The following is a 21,048-nucleotide window of genomic DNA, read 5'->3' as shown; positions in this document are numbered from 1 at the left end:
TTACTGTGTCTTTAGTATGCTAAATATGAAATTCTTTGCACAATGGAATGTTAGCTGTAGCCGTAATCATGTTTTCCTTTCATCACCTAGTGAACATAATTTTAAGAGCGGACTGCTGTAATTATATCTCAGATAAAAGGGAGCAGAATTTCTGTATAATATTATAGTTGGCCTGATTGTTTTGTTGATAGGCAAAAATAAAGAGAGACCACATGAATACTTATTTAATGAACACATTTATTAAGCAGTGCAGACTGTACATAATGCATTTGACTTTGCAATAGACTTACTTACTTTCTTCAAGCACCTTTCTTAATATTTTACTACAGCTATTATGTTCCCTTCTTATCTGTCCAGCTATTCAATTATTTGTGTAGTATGTCTATAGCACAATGCCAAAACGTTTAGCTTAACTACAGCTGCCAGTGCAGGTACAATCAATGTCAGCATCCACAGACTCCACAACATCCTCAGATGCAGATTTCTTATCGCTGCTTTTCTGCCATTCCAACAGGCTTACAGCAGATTCTGTCAGAAGAGTGAAGCCATTGTTAACTAGCATCAAGCAAATTAACACATTTCAAAGAAAGACTGTTTTGATGGCTGTCAACTCCCTCATCAAGTAAAGAATGAAATCCTGCCCTCACGACTGACATCTAACTGACTCATTGACTTGGAACAGGATTTTCACCCATGATATAATTACTGTAACACTTCCCTAAAACCAAAATGAATTACATTTCACGAAGCACAAAGACAAAAGGAGGCTGTGAAAGTGCTGGAGGTAGCCCCTGTCAGTGTAAGACCACCACGTACCAATCCACATCAGCAATCACTTCTGTTAGTGCTGCATATCACTGAGTATTTCTGCTGACAATTTGTCGAAGTTCATTTCTGAAGGGGAAGCCCTTTGGAGAATTTTCAGAGGTTCATAAACTTCTAATTAAAGTTTCCCATATACTGTGAAATCTGGCAGAGCATTCTCAGTTGCAGTATTAACCTTACCACACTGCTTTATCAACAGCAGCTTGAATAAGCCATATTCCTTAATGCTGAAATAATCTAAATGGAATAATGATGTTCATCCTCCCAATAAATATTCCTAGCTAGTTGGAGGTTTATCATTGCATTGGAAGAATATTAGGATATCCATTTAGATTAGGTTTGTGTAATGAGAATGCATAAACTTTCGTAATTTTACTTCAATTTGTTTTATTCCTTAGTTGGACAGTACATTTATAACATGCCATTCCTCATCACAGGGAAATATGGACACTGCTGTATGAGTTCAAGTTGCATCAGTCACTTATCTTCTGAAAGGTTAACACCCTCCATGGCTAAATTACTGTCCAATATTAAGCACAGGTTTTGCATAATAAACTGGATAATGAATATTTCCCAGAAAGATGCTGGAGATGCTTTTAAAAATGTATGTTATATTTTCAGGCTGTGAAACGAGAAATGCTGTAAAATGTCTGAATTCTGGTTTTTTTGTATACATTATGTCTCTTACTCTTGGCCCACTGTGGGTCTGAGCACATTCTTATCCGTGTAGGAAATGGTTTCCTTGCAAACTGGATTGTGGGTGAGTAACTGATCCTCATGTAACTGATCCACTTGTGGCATGTTTGAAATATAAACCAATATGTGGATTTAAACTTGGAGTGATGCCTGCCTCAGTCAAGTTCCTAAGGCCACAGTCTTGCTGATTTGAGGGCAACAGGAGAAATTGTGCATTCTTGTACTTCATTTTATCCTTGCTCCACTGCAAGTGGGGTGCTTAACTGTGATGGGGTCCTTGAATTTTGAAACAGCAAATTATCATGTCTGAATTCTCATATAAAGAGTTGAGAAAAGTTCTTTCTCCTGTGCAGGTGTGTTCCTAGATTGAGAAAGATGAAGATTTCTACTGCTTCTACTGCTTCTCCAAGTCATTAGACAAAGAAAGAAAAAGAATAGTTTTAAAGTGCTGGCCTTGTATTCCTATTGATCTTTAGCCTAAGAAAAAGCAATCAATTTAGCAAGCTAAAGAATAATAAATGGAATCTTTTTCTTCCTCCTTCCTTTCCTCCTCTTTTTCTGCTTCCTCTTCAGGACAAATAAATAATCATATAAACAAATAAATAAATAAGTAAATAAAATTAAGGTCTTGATTAAAAGAATTGCAAGCGGGCTCCCCAGTCTCTGCTTCAGTAAATGAACAAGAGAAGCCTGCGGTTGCTCTGAAAGCAGCACTGGCTGCAACAACTAAATTCTTTTTTTTTTCTGATTTTCCTCTTTTCTCAAACAGTTTTGTGAGAGAATGAGACAGCTTTATTATAGCCTAATATTCTAAGGCAGTGAGTGGTCTGGGGTTGTGACACTTCAGAGATACAGACTTGGATACACAATAAAATCTGTGAAACATGGATATAACAAGATTTTGGAAGGATTTTTTGTTGAGAGTGGGTTTTTCTATTTATGAAAGAATGCATCCATTCTCATCTCAGGGAGCCACCAAAACTATTAACACTCTCTGCGCTACTTGTTGAATAGGCTGTGGCAGATATTTGACTATTGTAGAGAGGGATCCTCTCCTCTTTTCTAGGCTGATTCAGCACACTTCAGATATTAAGAACACAAGCAAAGTGCAAAGTTCTACACAGACATTTAAATTCAGACATAAAATACCCTGTCCTTTCCAACCCTACTCAACACAGGGGTGCATTGACTCCAGTGAAACCACACTGGATTATCTCAGCTAACAATGGATTTGGCCAGAAATGGTTAACAGAGAACAAAACACTTCAATAGATTCTTCCTAATGTTATGGTTCCCTGTAAGCTATATAGGTAATTAATTAAAAGACTTAGGAAGAAATGCTCCAGAAATATCTGTGGGTTCCAGGTTGGATTCTCCTTTCATGATTACATAACTTCAGTGTGAAACTGTATAAGACAATGCCTGGCATCCTGGTATAAATGAAATGAGAAAAAGGATTGTGGGTTTTTTTTAATCTGGGGCATGAGTATGTGTGTATAAAATACCTTTAAAACCAAACCATTTTCTGGGACAATCTAGAGAAACTTCCAGCAATATGGTTTTGCTGATGAATTGCACAGTGGTATAGCATGGCAGTCTAACTACAGCACTCATGTCACACTACCTGACTGACTTTCAATTGCCTTGCCTGCCCTGGTCTACACAAAATTGCAGGCTGTAATGTACATAAAAGGACTCAGTGTTGCTTATCTCAACTTTATGGAGATCCTGAAGACATGACAAATTTTATTTTGTGATTTTATTGATTGCTGCTGCCCCTTTTACCTCCTGAAATGTTTTTCTCAGATGATGCTACCTGCCATCACCTAACCTAGCTTTTAATTGGCCAGCACTGTCAGCAGTTATAGCAAATACTAATGGGATTAAAAACAGCAGCTCAGAGAGGAGCCAGAGCAGCACAGGTCTGTGCATGGCTGTGCTGTGCTTTGTTCTTTCAAGTGCTCTGACAGCTCCTGCAGTACGTGACACACAGAGGGAGAAAAACACTGTACCTTTTGGGAAGCAGTGGAAGCCAACCTTTACTGAAGCCTTTTCACTTGCAGTACAGTCTTTCATACATTTCAGTACTGGGTCAACAGAGTAGCAGGTAGATTCCTCACCATCAACAGTAGGGTTTCGATTCAGCTTCACATAACTGCGCTGCAGCTTGCACCCTGAGAGGAAAAGGAAAGGTAGTTAAAATTGTGGAAATAAATCCCAATAGATCCTTGCAATAATAAAGGTCCATATTTTCTCTTCAGCTTTTATTAAAACACAGGTACCTGACAAACCATTTTCACAGTAGCGAAGTTATCAAGATAGGACAATAATAAGTTGAGGAAAGAGTCTGAAAGGGGAGCTATTTTTAAAATCTAATTGCACAATAGAACCCAAATGGAATCATGTATACTCAGTTTTTAGAACTACATAATACACAGAAAATAACCTCTCATGTCTGAAAGCTATTAAGAATAGATACTGCAAGCACAATGGCTACTTCATTGCATTAGGAAAAATGTCAGCCGTAGTGAATGGATAAAAAAGGGCAGCATTTATTCAATAACAACAAGGATAATTTTTGTATTGGATGATTTTTATAATGCTGCAATTATCTCACTAGAAAGGTATAATGTAACTTAACAGGATCCCAGCTACAACTCAGTTTCCTGACACACAGATAAGAATAATTCTGCTGCGACTGAAGTCAAGGAGAAAGCAACCCCATTAACTTCAATAAAATTATTTCAGGTCCAAGGTAAATGGAGACCTACCAAACAAAACTGTATTGATATTTTGGGAGTCTAACATTGTTTTTCCAGCTGCGTGTAAGATGAAGCTCTTTAGGAGTAGCTCTAAATAGTTTCCGGAGATTGCACCCTCACGTGGTGCAGAACAATAATGAATTTTTTTTACACTTTGGAAATTTACATGAGTGTAGGATCTGACACTGTATTCATAGTCTGCACCTTGTGTGGTGAAATTAAGTCTGCAGACAACAGCTGAAACTGTTGTGATACAATGGTGAAAATCACAATTTATTTTCCAGTAAGAGCAAGATTAGGGCTGATTTTGCCTCTCAAGAAAAAAAACTACTCAGTGTAAGAAATGAAAACCAATTATTTAACATTGAATTACACATGAGACAAAGACTTTTGCTGGAGTATATATTCTCTATATTCACAAGCAGTGTTTTAAACAGTCAGTGGTCAATAAAGTTAAAATACATACATATGGCTATTGAAATTTCTAAGTAAAAGGCATCTACTGCTTTAAAAAAAATTTTTCTAGGTCCTGGCAGAGGAAAAGTGAAATCATATTCTATCCAAGCACAGAGTTTTTCCATATCCACTCACCACCAGAGCAGGTTTCTTCTAGCAGTATCCACGAATGAATAAACGCAGAACAGCTGTGTGCCAGCCGATGGTTTGGCATGAGCAGCTCATTTTCCTTTTCTCTGTCATTGTTACCACAAACTCCGCAGGTCTTTCCTCTCATCCACGAAGCAACTGTAACCTGCAAAGCAGCACATCTTTGTAGTGAATGCTGAAGTGTTGGTCTGTCACACTGGCAAGGCACCAGGCAGAAAGAAAGCAGTAACTTTGAAAGTAAGTCCTGTACCTTAAGATTTACACCATCAAAAGTCACCTTCTGCAGTCCAAGTTCTGGAACTTCCACGGTAACTGTTTTTCCATTTTTATAAATTTTAACATTGCCTGTAAAAAGATGGTGAATCATACCCTGATCATCTTAAATTAATGGAGAAACTGTGTAACACAAAACTCACCACAATGCATTTTCCTTCACAATGATCATTTTGCTGCTACAGTTAAATATGTATATTTAAGTGGAGAGGAAAAACAAAAATAGAAGAAATAATATATTTTCAAAAATATTCTACTGCTGTTACCTATAGTGGGAACTGACTTCTGTAGCTAGTATGCTAAATTTTGAAATGATAATGACAGTGGTGGTGCTCCAGCTAAATGTCTGAATAAAAGTATCTCTCTGTGACTATAATGTGAACCTTTTTTCTGAACAATCACCAAGCTGGGTAAATGATAAGAAAGGGCTTCATTCACCTGTCATTGATGCTGGAAGAGTAGAAGTAAGAGTATATATACTATAGGAAACATGAACATAAGTCACTACAAAACTTAAGAAAGTAGTCCTTAGTTTTCTCTTTTAATTAATTCCACTTATGTTTTCTTTTCACTGAGATTTTTCTGTGAAATTTATAAAATCTTGATATTTAGCTCCCAGGTCAGTCCTGGAAAACTGGCTATCACAGCTTACCTTTTGCATACTCAGAACCTCCACTGTGTGATAGAACTTGCTGTTCATTGTATGCCACAAGGAGAGACCAATTTGAGGCAGGACTGATTGTGATGTTCCTTAAGAAAAACCAAAAATAAAAGAGAATAAATTAGTGGTCAAATATGAAAAGTATAGATATTTGTGACTATCTGAATTTGAATGAATGAACAAGCAGTTTTCTTTCCAAGGTGCAAAATTCATTGGGACTGTGGGTTTTAGTAGTCAGCCTTTAAAGAAAAGACAGCATGGTTGCTTAGTGAGCAAGTTATCAGATATTGGTGGCTGTGGAATTCAAGACAAGAGCAACTACACCATAGAGCCTCAGACAAGGATTCCTTCTAGAAATTCTTTCTTTCCCATATGTCTTATTGAGAACCAGTTTCAGCTAGGAAGTAGATATCTCTTACTCCTAGAGTGACTCCCTGAGAAACTTTGTACCTAATTTCTAAGCCTCAGTATAAATCACACTTACGCTGATGTTGTATTTATGTGAACCTCTCTTGAGAAAGGTTGAGGAGCAACCTTTCTTGTAGAAACGATGAACTTTGGGTATTCCTTACAGTCTTGAACCACAACCAGGTTGCAGCTTTTATTGAAAGAATATGAATGGCTCACACGATCAAATGTTTTGAAATCTCTCTCCCCGATTTCACACGTGGCTGAAAGACAAAACCATAAAGAAATGGCAGATGTGACCACTGTAGGTGTTGCTGTGAGATTGAACACTATGAGACTGAACTACCCAGCAGACATGAAGAAAACTTCGCCTCCTTGGCAGAAGCCAGACTCTGTAAGGACATGAGAACACTACAAAATAACTACCTGCTGTAGGTTATACCAGTATTGATTTTGATTACGCGCCAAGCACAAAACTCAAGCTAACAGGGAATAAAATGTACAAAATTCTTGAGAAACTGGATGCCATAACAAACTGTGATAAAAACTCCCCATTTCCCACAGAAGTGCTAGACACCAACCAGGAGAAACTTATGTGGCTCCTTTTTGAATAAAATAAACTGGACAGAAAATATGTGGACTCTCCTGTGCCCATCACCTGATGCTTCTCAATGCAGAGCTGGCACCTTCTCAGGAGGGGCGAAAGACAACCTCTAGTCCTTGAAGACATGAGTGATTCCTAAACTCTGAATGTTTACAGCAGTTTGAAACCTCTTCATTCACCTGCCAATAAACCTGCTTCTCTGTGAGGGAATGAGCTGCTGGAAGCAGGGCTACAGATGCATGCTATACTTCCCTGTAAGACCATTAGAAGGAAAGGCAAGGCCCAGCCATGGCAGAGTATGATCTACACACATTGCTTATTCATGAGACAAACATATAAGTAACATTTACATTGATCTTCTTGTGCTATTTGTGAAGCTATTGCAGGCAATAAATTCCAGGCAGTGATATCTTGAGTCTCGTAAGCTGGAGATGGGCCTAAGGGCAGAGTGAATGGCAATCGGAATCCCTGACAATAAAGTGTTACCTGAAAAAGCAGAAATGAAAATACATTAAGATAAATTGAACCATATGCTCAAGATATGACTGCAAAAAAACCCTCTCTCTTATCTTGGGAAAAAAACCCCTTGAAGATGCATTTCTATAATTGCAGTTGTGTTAGTCTCAGCAGAACGTACCCTAACCTTCAGCTTTTGTGAGAAATCATCATCACCTCTTCTAGCCATACTTGACTTTTTGAGAAATTTTTAAGAACATTGAAAAGTAACTGATAGAGATGAGTTTAAATGATATGTGAATGACTTAAAAAATAGGCTAACAAGTTGAGTAACTGAGATGATGGATGTGTTTGGAAAAGTGAATCTCATCCATTAAGGGCTGAAAACTGGCATGTTCAGTGGTGGGGTAAGATCCTCCACTGTAGCTACAAATTATATTTGCCAAGAGAATCAAATGAATGCCTAATGCACAGACTTCCTCAGGATCACATATTTAAGATCCTGCAGTACTGAAGCACTGTGGTGGGTTAAAGACACACAAGTTTCTGTGTATGAATTGCTAGCTGTTATTAATTTGCCAGAGATCCATAGGGGAAATTATTCAAAGAGGTGCATAGGAATTTAGTGGACAAGGACCAATTAATTAGTGAGACTCTGCAGACCAGGCCTGTGCAGGCTCCTGTCACAGGGTGACTAACTGCTGCAGTTTGGTTATGGCAGAGTTGCCTTTGTGGCTGCTCAGACCAGTCACATCAAGCATGGTTACTGCAGGTGTGGGACTGCAGTGCCAACACACACAGCAGCTGCTTGTGGCTGCAGCAGTGTGCAAAGTGCTCTCAAGGCCCCCTCCATCTGAGACCCTCGTTCAAGAACTAGTCAAACTGGGTAAAAATGCATAAAGGTGTGAGTGCAGAGCAGTTATACCTGAGACAATTTGGCCTCACTGCTGATCTCCAAATGTAAATAAAATATTGGACTACAGGGCCTGATTTTCAACTTACTCCTGCACTGGGCCAAAGCAGCACAAAATCAAGGGAGCTGTTGTATGTATTTGAACACCCACCTCATACTGTGAGGTATGTAGCAGATTCTCTAAAAGGGAATGTTTTGTTTTTTGTTTCTTTACGTTAAGTGTCAAAACATTCTAAGTTGAAAATCATTTCAATGTAAGGAATATGAAAATAAAAATTTAACGTACCTCAGGAGCTTTAATTACTGTATCAATTGTTCGTGGAGATGTTGCAGCTGCTCTTACTATAAATTCATGAGATGGATTTTTCTGATGTACTTCTGAGAAGCCCAACATGAGCGCTGCACCAGGAATGTATTGCATGAATCTAGAGATAAACAAGGTGTGACAAACTCAGGTGCATGAACAAAAAGCACACATGGAATGGTGAGGGCTACTGCAGATCCAAAACCTCAGGAAAAAATGGAAGAACTGAAAAGTTGAGGAAATATTACTTTGGGTCAAATTAAATGGTTGATTTTATCAAGAAGAAACACATTGGTTTTATTTTGCCTATTTAAAATGGTTATTTTTTGAGATTGAATAGAAGAATATTTTAAAACATAAAGGCATTTTGAAAATAAATAGAAAATAATTTAATATGGAGAATGAAATCAAACATAATTTTAATATATTTGGAGGCTATCATTTAATATGAAACATGTGGAAAAAATAGAACACATCATAAAATACTTGTCAACCACTGAACTTGTGGTTACCATCCAAGAACCACCCAGACAAGTATGTTTGGGTTGAAAAATTTCATCCATTCTTTCAGTGTTTTTCAAAAGCCAAGTAGGGTAAAAAAGTAAAATAAAAATTAAGGAAATAATGAATTACATACTCTGTGCTTGTCTTTTTTATCCAGGATGGAAGCTTTCCCCATTGCACCTTCAGCTGTGCAGCTGGCTTCTTTGCTAGTTGTCCTGTGGTAGTCACTGCTTCTATCCTGTAATCCTGGCACTCCTTGCCCCATCTCAGTCTGGCCTTTGTAAACAGGGAAACAGTCACCCAAAGTTCAGAAAAGAATCCCAGAATGAACTTTGACCATTTCAAAATGTAAAATTTTCTTTCACCAATTTGTGCATTGATCCTTCATATTTCCAATCTTTAAACAGGCTCACAGAGAAATGTTGACTTGTTCATGCAAAAGCTGAGGCATAGTAGGAAAAAAGTTTTCTGGTCTGTGCAAAACTACATACACATGTTCCTGTCTCAAAGCAGCTGCAAAAAGCATGTTGAGATTTCCTTAGATGTGGTAACTTCTTAATAAATATGTATTTTTTCTAGAAGAGGACTGCACTATAATTTATCTTTTTTTCCCCAAGACTTCTTGATTTGAACCCACCCCACTTTCTTCAATAGTGAATATCATGCTGAATTTGTTAATTGCAGCTGCAAAAAGCAGAGATTTATAAATTGTTGCACAAACATCTCTTGTTCTAAAAAACTCATGGGAAGCACAGCACAGGGATATGCAAAAACAGTAAGGACCTTTTCCTTCGTTTATGATGCTCTCTTTGGCATCAACCCATTACCCAACTTTGCTTTTTCCATCTTTTCATATAAATCATAGGAAATACAATGTAAATATATTTGAGTTATGAGTCTTTTGAAATCACACAACAGTCTGACTTGGAAGGGACCGAGAAGGATCATCCAACTCCTTCCAGAAAGAGTTCAGCTCCTGAGTGAATGGCCAATACAGGGATCAAATCCAGTGTCCTTAGTGTTATCTACACACTGCTCTAACCAGCGGAGCTAAACTTGGGGTCAATAAATTATATACAGAAAAATCAGGCAGATTCCCAGACAAGAAAACTCATAGTAGAACAGATAATAAATAGTCATGAAGAAGTGAATTTTTCAATTTTTTAAAATGCTTCTACTGGTTATATTTTGATTTATCTTGAAAATCAATACTTTTTTTGCCAGAGTTTGAAGTGTGCGAGTATTTCTTTATACTATTTTCTATATTAATGGGGAAATATTTTCTGAAACTTCCCCAACTTTATGAAACATTTAAAAATAAGTATGCCTTTCCTGTTTAATACTCTTAATCAGCAGATTCTCTGTGCCTGCTCTGGGCTTTGTGATGTCCCTCTGTGCGAAGCCGCCTGGGCACTTACCTGTGCTTTCAGAGGCAGTATCACAGCATCAGCACACGCTTTCCAATTGGTTTCAGCCAGCTGAACCACAACTAGTTGCACATCAACTTTGGCAGCATCAGAACGAACATATGCTGTGGCTTGATAACCTTGATTTCTGCTGTCACTCCTCACTGCCTGCGCCACAATCGTGATGCCAGGTGGAATTACGTCTCCCAGGAAGTTGCGCTGAAAAAGAGCCCCCGACCATCTGTGTTTAAGGATTCCTGTGTGCTCACCAGAGAGCCTGCAGCCCAGTTAATGTGCACTGATAGCAGGCAGCAGCCCTTGTCCTTCACCAGCTTAGTTTGCAGTACACGTTTCTATATCCACAATAGTTAAAGATGAATTTGGTTGGAAACCTACTTATTCAAAGACGTGATTATTTTGATGAGGGATCCAAGATGCTTCCAAGCTACCTTTGTGCAAATAGCAAGGTTTTGTTCATTATGGTAATGTTCCAAATAGTTGCCTACAATGTGTGCTAGAGACATTCAGAGTAATATACACATTCACAACTTATTTTGCTATACTACACTTTCTTCAAGCCAATCAAATATTTTGAAGTCCTGCTTAGTAGCAGAATTTCCCATGACATTGCCTGCATTTGCAGAGCTATTTGTTCTATTATTATGTAGATACCTTTATGCAGGACAATTATAGAATACTGTGTGCACAATAAAGGTAAAAGCAATCTGTGCTTAATGGGCCTTCACATTTACCAATCAGTAATGTCCGTGGAAAGTCTGATTTTAGTTATACTCTGCATGCACTCATGACCTCCAGTCTACATTTAAAAATGATTAGGCAGACTTATTTATTTCTTCCTCATTTTTACCTAAAGCAACTGATTTTGTATTCTGGGCTTTCACAGGATAAAGAAAATTATTTCCTCTTTAACTCACAGCTACATTCCCTTCAACATGTATAATTTCCAAATCCAGGCTTTCACATACTGCAAATACCTTCAGAAATGAAGGAAAGGAAACAGACAAACCTGAACACAAGGGGATTTGGGAAAAAAAAAAAAAGAGTTTTTTTGTGGGGGGAAATATCTCAATGAACTTTGGCTTTCAATTTTAGTGGCACCACATCTACAGCTCCTGCTCAGCAGCCAGCTAAGCCTGGCTGCTCTGGGTACCACACGCAGTTGTACCTCACGTGTCAGACTGGAGCTGTGGCTGTGGTGGTGGATGCTGACTCTTTTGCTCCTCCTGGAGTTGTGGGCAGAATTTTCTCCGTGGTGGTGGTGGTGGCTGCTGCTGCTGCTGTCACTGCTGCTGCTGCTGCTGTTTCTGTGGCTGCTTCCCAGCTCAGAGGAAGATGATGATGAGCTGCTTGATCCTTTATGATCTGGATGCTATGAAATAAAAATAGGTTAAAAATCTATGAGGTAGCTCCAGTTTTACAGTGTAAATATCAAAATCAGAGCTATCAGCCTTCCTTTATAGGTAACGGACTTGGACATATCTAGAGTGTTATTTTTATTTCCATTTATAGACATGAATTTTGTTGGTTTGGAATGTGCCTTGCATCTACCTGAACATCTATTGAAAAAAAGACTGCACAGATACTGATTGCAAATAGCAACATCACACCGTTCGGATCTAATGCTAGGGAAAATGAAAAGTGGCATTTCATAAGTGGTCAAATACATCCATATCCAGAAAAAAAAAAGATAATACAATTTTATGAATAACACTATAAATCATCTTCCTTTTTCACATGCAAGGTATATAATAGCTGTACAGGTAACACCTACAAAAGCCACTCCATTATCACCCTTCTAATATATGCTAAAAATACCTCTGAGCCATAATGTGTACTGAACCTGGTTTCTGAAAAAAACTGTGTAATGATTTTGCCATGGCTGCCTAAGAACTGTGAACATAACTATTCCCATTGGAAGGTCCCACTGATTTATCATTTCCCCCATGGTCTTTGTTAACCTAGCTTTGGCTGCATTTGTGTGTCCTGACCCAAGTGCTGTAACACCAAAAGGATGACATGTAATAGCATATTAGTAATAAATCTGCTTTTTTTTGTTCATCGTAAATATTGTTTTTGGGGGTTATGGAATAGTCAAGGGAAATGGCCCAAATAAAGCCCTTCAGTAACAGGTTTGATCACATCAGCTGCAGCTACCATGGCAATGTGCACTTGAATTAGGCACCTACCCAATGGACATGAGCAGACTTGAAGCGGAGACTGTATACTTTTGGAAGGTGATATTCCTGCAAAATTCACAAAGAAGTTATCACCTACAGGTCAGTCAAGATGGCCTCCTAGCAGAAGTCAAAGTATTAGACATTTTACCCATTCTGTGGAAGTGTGACTACTGCCACTGTGAACTCGGGACTTGGCATGGTTTGTCTCAACTCCTTGGTCAGATTTGCTGTGCCAATGGGAAGCACCAGTGCTCTCACTGCTGCTGCTGCTGCTGCTGCTCTGTGTTTTAGGCTTCTGCTCACGGCCACTTCTCTCTCTTTCAGCAGCACTGGCAAGTGGAAATGATGTGGTCTTGGACTGCTTCTTAGCCTTATGCTTTATACCAGATGCTTTGCTACTGCTGCTGCTACCTGCGCTGCCTCTGGTACTGCCTTTGCTTCTGCTGCTCCTGCTGCTGCTGCTGTCCTTGCTGCTGCTGCTCTTACTACTACTGCTTTTGCTACTGCTACTATTGCTCTTGCTACTGCTACTACTGCTCTTACTACTACTGCTGTTCTTGCTGCTACTACTGCTGCTGCTCTTGCTACTGCTACTCTTACTGCTACTACTGCTGCTGCTCTTGCTACTACTGCTGCTGCTCTTACTGCTGCTACTACTGCTCTTACTGCTGCTACTACTGCTCTTACTGCTACTACTACTGCTGCTCTTACTACTACTACTACTACTGCTGCTGCTCTTACTACTGCTACTGCTGCTCTTGCTGCTACTACTATCACTGCTACTGCTATCACTACTACTGCTTTTGCTGCTGCTACTGCTACTGCCCCCAAATGGGTAGAACTTCTTTCCTTTGGCTTTGGACTGCCCTGCTTTCAGATTTATCTGGGTGCCTCCCTGTGATGCTCTGTCATCGGAGTCGCTGCTGGAGGGGCTGCTCGTTGTACTCTCGGCACTTTCACTGGCGCTACTGGCACTGGATGATGAGCTCCTGTGTTTTCTTGTCCCCTAGTCAAGGGTAACAATGGAAAAAAATTATTTTTCTGTGTTCCTGCAGAATGGTATAAGTAAAATCAGATGCAGACATCTCTGAATCTCTGCTGCCTTAGAAGACAAGGTGTGTGCTTGATAACATCTTTGCAACACATCACAATAATTCAAAGGCAATTTCATAATAATGTGTTAAACCCACACATAAGCAGAACGCCCCAAACATTTTTGTGATAAGGAGCGTGTGCAGCAGTTGTTGGCCTCACAATGACATGTAACTGGTATCAGTAATGACAATGCTGTAGCTGTCACTGTCTCAGGGCAGGTTGTGTAGCTGGTGTCAGAGCATTTTGCTGCAGTTGCAGTAGCTGTAAATAACAGACTACTTTTTGGCCACACAACAGCTATTTTATCTCTTACAAGAGATTTTCAAAAAAGCATGCAAAACCAACCTGATCCTTCTAATGTCTTTCACTTGCAGAAAGGATGAGTGCAAACAAAAGACCTGCTGAAAGACTTGTGTATCCAAAAGTCTGTCTTTATTTTCCACTTTGGCATAATATCTAAACAAAGGAAGCTACTTAGTAGAAGGAATAAAAATAAGCTTTGTGTAATGTCTCCCACAAATTCAGAAGTGGAATTTTGCAGCAGTACCTGATCATCAGTGTCAGCAAGGATTTTCTTCACTTTTTTAATTGCTTCTTTTCTGGAAGATGCTTGTGCCTTTGGATCTTCAAATGTTACTAGACGTATCATTTTTGTAGGAGCTTGGTCTCCTGCTTGAATTGTGACTTGTATTTTTTCAATAGGTGCCTCAGTGGAAACTGAAATTGCATGACAATTAGTATTATTGTTACTATTAGCAACTGAATGAGAAAATAAGCCAATTTCACCATAATTTATTCAGCCATTTTTTCTCAAATATAAATGTTCAGTGATTATTATTGGTATTGAGAAATTTTGTTAAAAAATTTCTCTAATAGCTGAAGCATTTATTAATGGCAAATAAATTTTATAATATTACCATGATACTAGATTCTTTTCAAGTCAATAAACAGAATGATCAGCAGATTTAAGTCAAGTGAATTGGATTGTTTAAAGAGATAAACCATGGGTTAGAGAATTAAATGTCAGACAGGAATGGAGGCTTAACTAAAGAATGGCCCAATGGTTAGGCCATTAGTTTGATACTTAGGAGACCTAGATTCAGTGGCCTGCTGTGCTTTTATTTCTTATGATCATGGATTAAGACATTAAGGACTAGATCCTGGCAGGGTTAATCCATAATTCCCTTTTAGAGTCTGGGTTTTAGAATGTAGCTACAGGACACTGCATCAGATCTGTTGCCCATGTCCAATTGCTTCGTGCTTGCATCCCAAATCCAATGATTCAGGATGCATCAGACACACTCTGCAGGCACAGATCAGCTCTGCTTGACGCTGGCCACACTGAGTGGCATTGCTGGGAGAGCTGGGAAATTGCTGCTCAGGCGGCTGGGAGAGAAATGGATTCCTGCTGTGAGCACAGACTGCTGCCAATACTGGCTGGCCTGGTTCTTCGAACTGTAGATTTAGTGGTACTTAAGATGCAAAAAATACATATGCACATATACATCTGTATCTGTCTATATGTGTGTGTGTATATACACACCTCCACCCACTATTTTCTCTTTTGTGCCCACTTGCATTTACCTGGCTTGAAGCTGATTCTCAGGGCGTGCTCTCCAACCAGGTAATAAAGAGGCAGGTTTTTGATAAATGCTGCGTGCACGCTTTTCTTCTCAATGCACACTTGAACTCCAAACGTGCTCGCATTGAAGCACACGGACTGAACAAATGGCTCTTTTTGGGAAGAGGAGCGTCCAGAAGAAAAGGGATTTCCAGATGAAACATCCTCTGCAGACTGTCTACCCTATGAGACAGCACACACATCAAGGGAACTCAGGCAAAAATGAGAGAAATTACCTGCACGTTATGCATCATATTTTGGTAACAGTACCTGTGCTCTGCAGGGGAAATTAACCAGTTTATTTTGGATAGCAAAGCAGAGACATAGAACAACTTGGTTTTAAAGTGGAAAAAATTATCATCTGAATGGGTTGATTAGACTACCTACTGTAAAAAGAGCTTCAGGTTGTAAGAATGGGAAATTATATCAAAAATTAATTTTAAATATTTAATTTTGTTTCCCTGGAATATTAGACAGTGTTTAGAGGTTCTTGACAAAACTGACTGTGTTTTAGACTGACTGGAGTTTTTTCTTTTGATTTTTGACATGTCAGACAACAGAACTTTCGACTATGTTCACAAAAATTCTGAGTCAGATGAGGTCTAACATGAATGTGACACTATATCAATTAAATGGTCAAAACATATAATGTATTAGAAATTTCCACTAAAAACGATGTAATTTACATGTGATAAGCAATGCTTAGAGAAGAACAAATGAAAATTAATTAAAACTGGAATCAAATCCATGAAATGAAAACTATGATTTCCTGAAGCAATGAAGCAAATACCTAAAGACACAATAATCACAAGATTTAGTTTCACATACAATTCATGTTTGCAATTAGCTTTTTTATGCAGTTTATCATGTCTCACAAGATTCCAGCCTTGCATGAACCCTACCAAAAAACCCGGATTTTCTGGTGATACTGAGAAATGCTCCATTCAGTGCCATTTTTCAGCTGCTGTTCATTTAAGAATAACTGTGGAGTGCTGAGTTTTCAGGAAGGGAAGCACAGAGACACAAAGCAGAAGGAAGCTTGTTCCAGGATATTGGAAAGTGCTCTCACTGATAGCACGTTTGTCTATTGACTTCTCCATAGGAAAGTGCTGTTCTTGTCCTCTGTTCATCTCTTATTTTATCTGAAAACCCTTCAGAGTTGCAGGATAACAATGAAACCAGAACAGGACAGTGTATTCCTGCCTCTGTCGGTCTGAATGAATTCTCACAGCGATGCCTTCACAGCACTGCCTGGATTAGAAAGCCTATCCTGGCTTTAAGGAAACCTGGCTCAGGAAGTCATGACACAAACTGCACTCCGTGCTCAAATCAGGATGCTTATAGGCATTAAGTTTGGCTCTCTAAGTCGAGCAGTGGAGCATCTTGTGGAACATTTGTGATTGCCCCAGGAACATGGTGCTTCCATAATGGTTGCAAAGTATTTTAAAGATTGTGGGCCTGTAGATGGCAGTGCAAAATTAATTACCAAAGAAAATGCTTTTGCTTTAGACAAAGTGTTGCAAGTTTGATGTATTACACTCCAGATTTTAAAATAATGTTACTATAGGGCTATTTGTGTTATTAGATTGAACCTGGCTTATTTGAGTGAATCAGCATTGGTCAGAGATGAATTGTAGCCTTTCCTATAGAGAAAAGAAATGGTTCCCTACTGTTTAAAAGCCCAAAAAAGAATAGTCAGACACTACATCATTTACCCCGATGTTATCAGTCTCTCCTGATGCAGAATCTGAATTGAAGGACGTCTTCATTAAGTCAGGCACTGCTTCAGGTAAAAGAACTGGAGTCATCTTACTAGCAGCCAAATCTCCAATATTTCGTGTAACAGCAAATGTCTTAGACCTGCAGAATAAACATTAGAGGAAACCTGTATTGATAAAGCACTGCTGAGGAACAGACCTGAATAATGCCTTGTAGCCTGCACTCAGCAACAAGTATCATACCTTGCAAATTGCTTTACAGATATTTACAGCATCCTTCCTGTTGTGTTTTCAAGGACTGCTAAGAGTCAATAAAGACAATCTCAGGGGCAGATAGCCCAGTTAGAATTTTAGAATCATGTGAACAGGTTAAAAACCTTTCAGTTGATTGGATCTTCATACTCTAATACCATGAAAAACAGCATGCTTATAAGCCTGGCTGTGGATTATATTATTACATTTTTGAGTTTCCTATTTTGAGCTCATGGACTTTTAAATTTTTATATTCATCTTCTCTGTCTTCACTGCAGTAGCCTTACTTCTAACTTCTTTTGACATTGTATTTGGAAAAATACTGCCATAACTTCAAAAAACAGCCTGGGGACTTGTGGCTACTGAATGCTGTTTCCTGTGCAATTTTTATTAGAGCAGAATTGAAGAAAGGAGTGTGAAATCATGAAACTAAGTGTCTCCAGCTTGATTTAAATTCAATAATACTCATGCCTTGGCCATGACTTGGCAAGAGGTCAAGAGAGTTGAGCAGGAGGGTTAAGAGCCTATTTATGTAAATCTGTCTGGTACATTGTTTCCAGTGTTGTGAATTCTAAGTGTATTAGTCAGGATCCCAGATAAGAGATAGAAGGTGCAGCATCAGGCTGAGGCTCTCATGGCAAAATATCCTGAACCCCTGGCTTCATACCCCACATTCTTCGCGGAACTTGTTACGGTGCTGTGAACTATGAGGCTTGTTTTGGGTCAGAGCAACATCTCGAATGCTGAAACACTTTTGAGAGACACAAACCTATTTCCCTCAGCTATTAACACTGTGCTAGCTCTACCTTATTAGCCATTTATCAGCTAACATCTGTCTCAAAATTCCCCATGTGCTCTTTCTCAAGGATGAAGCTGATCTCTTTGCCCTGGGGCTTTTGTGGTCTGCCAATGGAGGTGGCTGCTGTGACAGTGAATGGAGATGGTCTCAAAATGGTCTCTATTTTAATACGGTCCACACTGTACTAGCTTGAGCATTTCCAATCTAACCTATTTGAAAGATGAATTTGTATTCATTTGATAGCCCTCTCTTCCTCTTGAAGGCTCCTACCGTGCTGTGTGCAATGTAAAGCACACAATTGCTCTTCATGTGGAACACCTCAATAAAACGTGTGTCACCTGTGGGCTTTGTTTTCTTTTCCATCTCTCTCTTTTTTTAGATGACATGACAGCAACGCTCCACGCTGGGTGATAGGAGAACCTTGAAGAATGGAATCTGAAATAAAATATTCTCCCTAACAAGCTGAGGGGATAAAAGAAAATACAAATCAACTTGCATTTCAGATAGCTCATCTGGGTAAAGAGACAAAAAGGGAAATGGTTTTATTTTAATCCCATTCAATAATTCAAATGACCACTGAACTGCAGGCTGGATCTCCAAGCAGAAAGCCCTGGGGTTTCTTTTCCAATTTTTTAAGTATTTTTATGCCAATAGTCTACTCCTGCCACCTAATGAAAGCGAAGGATCGATTCCTCCCTGTTGAGCACAGAGAGCCGACAAATGTAGCTGCATCACAGGTGACACATGTCAATGTCTGCAGAATCACACGGCACAGTAAAAATAGGCTACAAGAGCCAGCTCTGGTGCTTTAACAAGAAAAAACAGTCACAAAGAAGGCCTAAAGCTATGGTATGAAAGAATCTGTTCTCTCTGATCCCACACAAGGGAGGAAAAATAAAAAGGAGATTTTCCAATATGTATTAGTGCATTTTTTTGGATGAGAGAAGAAGCTGTGCTATAATATAAGGCAAACTCACTGCATGGGTAGGGGACAAGCAACTGAGCTGTGTTGGACACAATGATGTTTCAGAGACTGTGGCCTTTGAGCTCTCCTGTCCCCCCTAGGATGGGGACAGGAGAGCTCAAATGTCTGTTTAAAACAAAAAACAATCAACAAAAACCTATTTTTCCAGGTTTTGAAGCACAGTGTGACAACACATGTAAATAAATGAGCAGTGCTCCCCAAACACACCTTGCTGCCTCAACAAGATCACTCTCTGCATTCTCTGCTATATGTGGTGTACTATGTTGGACAAAGAGATTTGCAATTACCTGGCTCATCTTGCAAATAAGATGCCTATGTGAAGCAATTTCTGCTTATCCTACAGCTAAAATAAGCAAAAAACCTTATGATACAAGCTCTATTCATGATTATGCATATACTTCAGTAGGCTGTCATTATGAATGTGTGGTATATTAGCAAAGTGCATTCTCTGGCAGCTCTCCATATTTATACTTTAATCACAGAGCTCTAATTTCCCCTGAAATTTATTTGATTTTTACTTCTTGTAAATTTTGTTTAAAAGTATGTTGAAGTAGCCATCTGTAGTATACTAAATAATTATGTGAAAAGAGCCTTAAAAATAACCATTATTTTAATTAAATTTTGATAGGATTGAATTGAAACACATGCTATATATTCTCTCCATAGTACAATTAATTACTGTGCTCTGATTTTTGCTATAGAGAGAGTTGAGCCCATAATGTGCTGATTTGTCTTGGGAATGCAACATCTCTATCACCAAAGTTTTCTATTTTTTTTTTTCTTCTTTTGAGCCTGTGATTACTAACCTGAATTTCTTTTTGGCTCTTGAAAATTTATATAAGTCCCACTGCTGTGACAGGTTATAACCTTTATGGTGTGTAGGATATAAATGAACCTAATACTATTGAAAACTGTTTGCTTCCTGTGTCTGAATACCAGAGATGATGGGGAAAATAATACCATGTCCTGTCTAACTTTAATGTCATGGGACTGTAGAAAGTAACCTGCTGACCATCAAGACAGTGCCCGATATGAAAATATTTTGAACAGAGCTTACAAACACATGAAAGATCAATAGCTTTCTAGGACTATTTCTTTAAATGGGGTATTTAAAGCTAACAAGGGAAGGTGTCACAATATCCCTAAAACATTGACTTCAATTGGATCTTTATTATTTGGTAGGTCTATGTAAAAGGAAGAAAAAGGCTATGTTGAATTAAATTTTTAACTCAGTCTATATAGCTATATATATCTCTATATATTTATACATCTATATATCTATCTCCTTTCTGTCTACTGTGCCTGCTTGTTTTTCTTCATGCCTCTAAGATTTTACTTTGCTTGGTCTTTGACCTCCTCAGTGATGTGGTTCAGTGTTACATTCTCTAGTTATTGCTTTGCCTTCTCTTGCACTCATTGCTGTTTCATTGCTCCGTGTGGTTTCCACTGGCCATTTGTTTTGTTACAGTGAATGGGAATGCTTTTTGGAGAGAAATTGATGGTGCTAGAAGTCATCTAGTGAGTATTAGCTTTATCATATACTTGGCATTATGGAGCTATTTCCAAGTGACTACTTCACTTTATAAATGGTAATGCTGCAGGGTCTAGAGCAGGGCTTGTGCTGGAACTCATGGGCTTCTCTGCTGTAATACCTTGTTTCTGATACTGACTTGCTTTGTGCTTAATGGCAATGCATTTAACCCTTTTTCTGTCTCATTTGATCTCCCCTTAAGTCAAAGGAGGAAAATATTTTTTATCTATTTGCAGGGAGGATCCTTCTGCTAATATTTCTCTCTGCTTGAGGCTCTAAACTCCCCATTAGTATTCAATATTCTCATTTCAGTTCAGTGTGCTTATTGAGTTCATTAATATCTGCCTCCCTCTCTCTAACAGTGGGAACTGGTGAGAGCTGTTGCCTGCTGTCCCTGATGACCTTAGGAGCAGGCTGTCCTGGCCTCCATA

The 21,048-nt window shown here is 38.8% G+C and overlaps 1 protein-coding gene across 1 annotated transcript in view; it reads right to left on the bottom strand.

Moving 5' to 3' along the window:
- Nucleotides 1-316: 316 nt before the first annotated feature.
- The window catches only part of LOC132077057 (vitellogenin-1-like), a 42,850-nt gene continuing 22,118 nt past the window's right edge, over nt 317-21,048 (bottom strand). The window contains exons 20-36 of the mRNA XM_059478513.1: nt 17,048-17,192; nt 15,296-15,515; nt 14,259-14,428; nt 13,205-13,622; nt 12,765-13,036; nt 12,626-12,682; nt 11,605-11,808; nt 10,431-10,637; nt 9,146-9,288; nt 8,491-8,629; nt 7,186-7,321; nt 6,308-6,494; nt 5,815-5,912; nt 5,140-5,234; nt 4,875-5,034; nt 3,534-3,695; nt 317-528 (exon numbers count right to left, since the gene is read on the bottom strand). Of these exons, the coding sequence (XP_059334496.1) occupies nt 410-528; nt 3,534-3,695; nt 4,875-5,034; nt 5,140-5,234; nt 5,815-5,912; nt 6,308-6,494; nt 7,186-7,321; nt 8,491-8,629; nt 9,146-9,288; nt 10,431-10,637; nt 11,605-11,808; nt 12,626-12,682; nt 12,765-13,036; nt 13,205-13,622; nt 14,259-14,428; nt 15,296-15,515; nt 17,048-17,192 (2,932 nt within the window). The 3' untranslated portion in view covers nt 317-409. The remainder of the gene's footprint in view (nt 529-3,533; nt 3,696-4,874; nt 5,035-5,139; nt 5,235-5,814; nt 5,913-6,307; nt 6,495-7,185; nt 7,322-8,490; nt 8,630-9,145; nt 9,289-10,430; nt 10,638-11,604; nt 11,809-12,625; nt 12,683-12,764; nt 13,037-13,204; nt 13,623-14,258; nt 14,429-15,295; nt 15,516-17,047; nt 17,193-21,048) is intronic.

Source organism: Ammospiza nelsoni, chromosome 9 (genome assembly GCF_027579445.1).
Source record: "Ammospiza nelsoni isolate bAmmNel1 chromosome 9, bAmmNel1.pri, whole genome shotgun sequence".
Taxonomy (NCBI): Eukaryota; Metazoa; Chordata; class Aves; order Passeriformes; family Passerellidae; genus Ammospiza; species Ammospiza nelsoni.
This window is presented reverse-complemented; position numbering and strand designations above follow the sequence as displayed.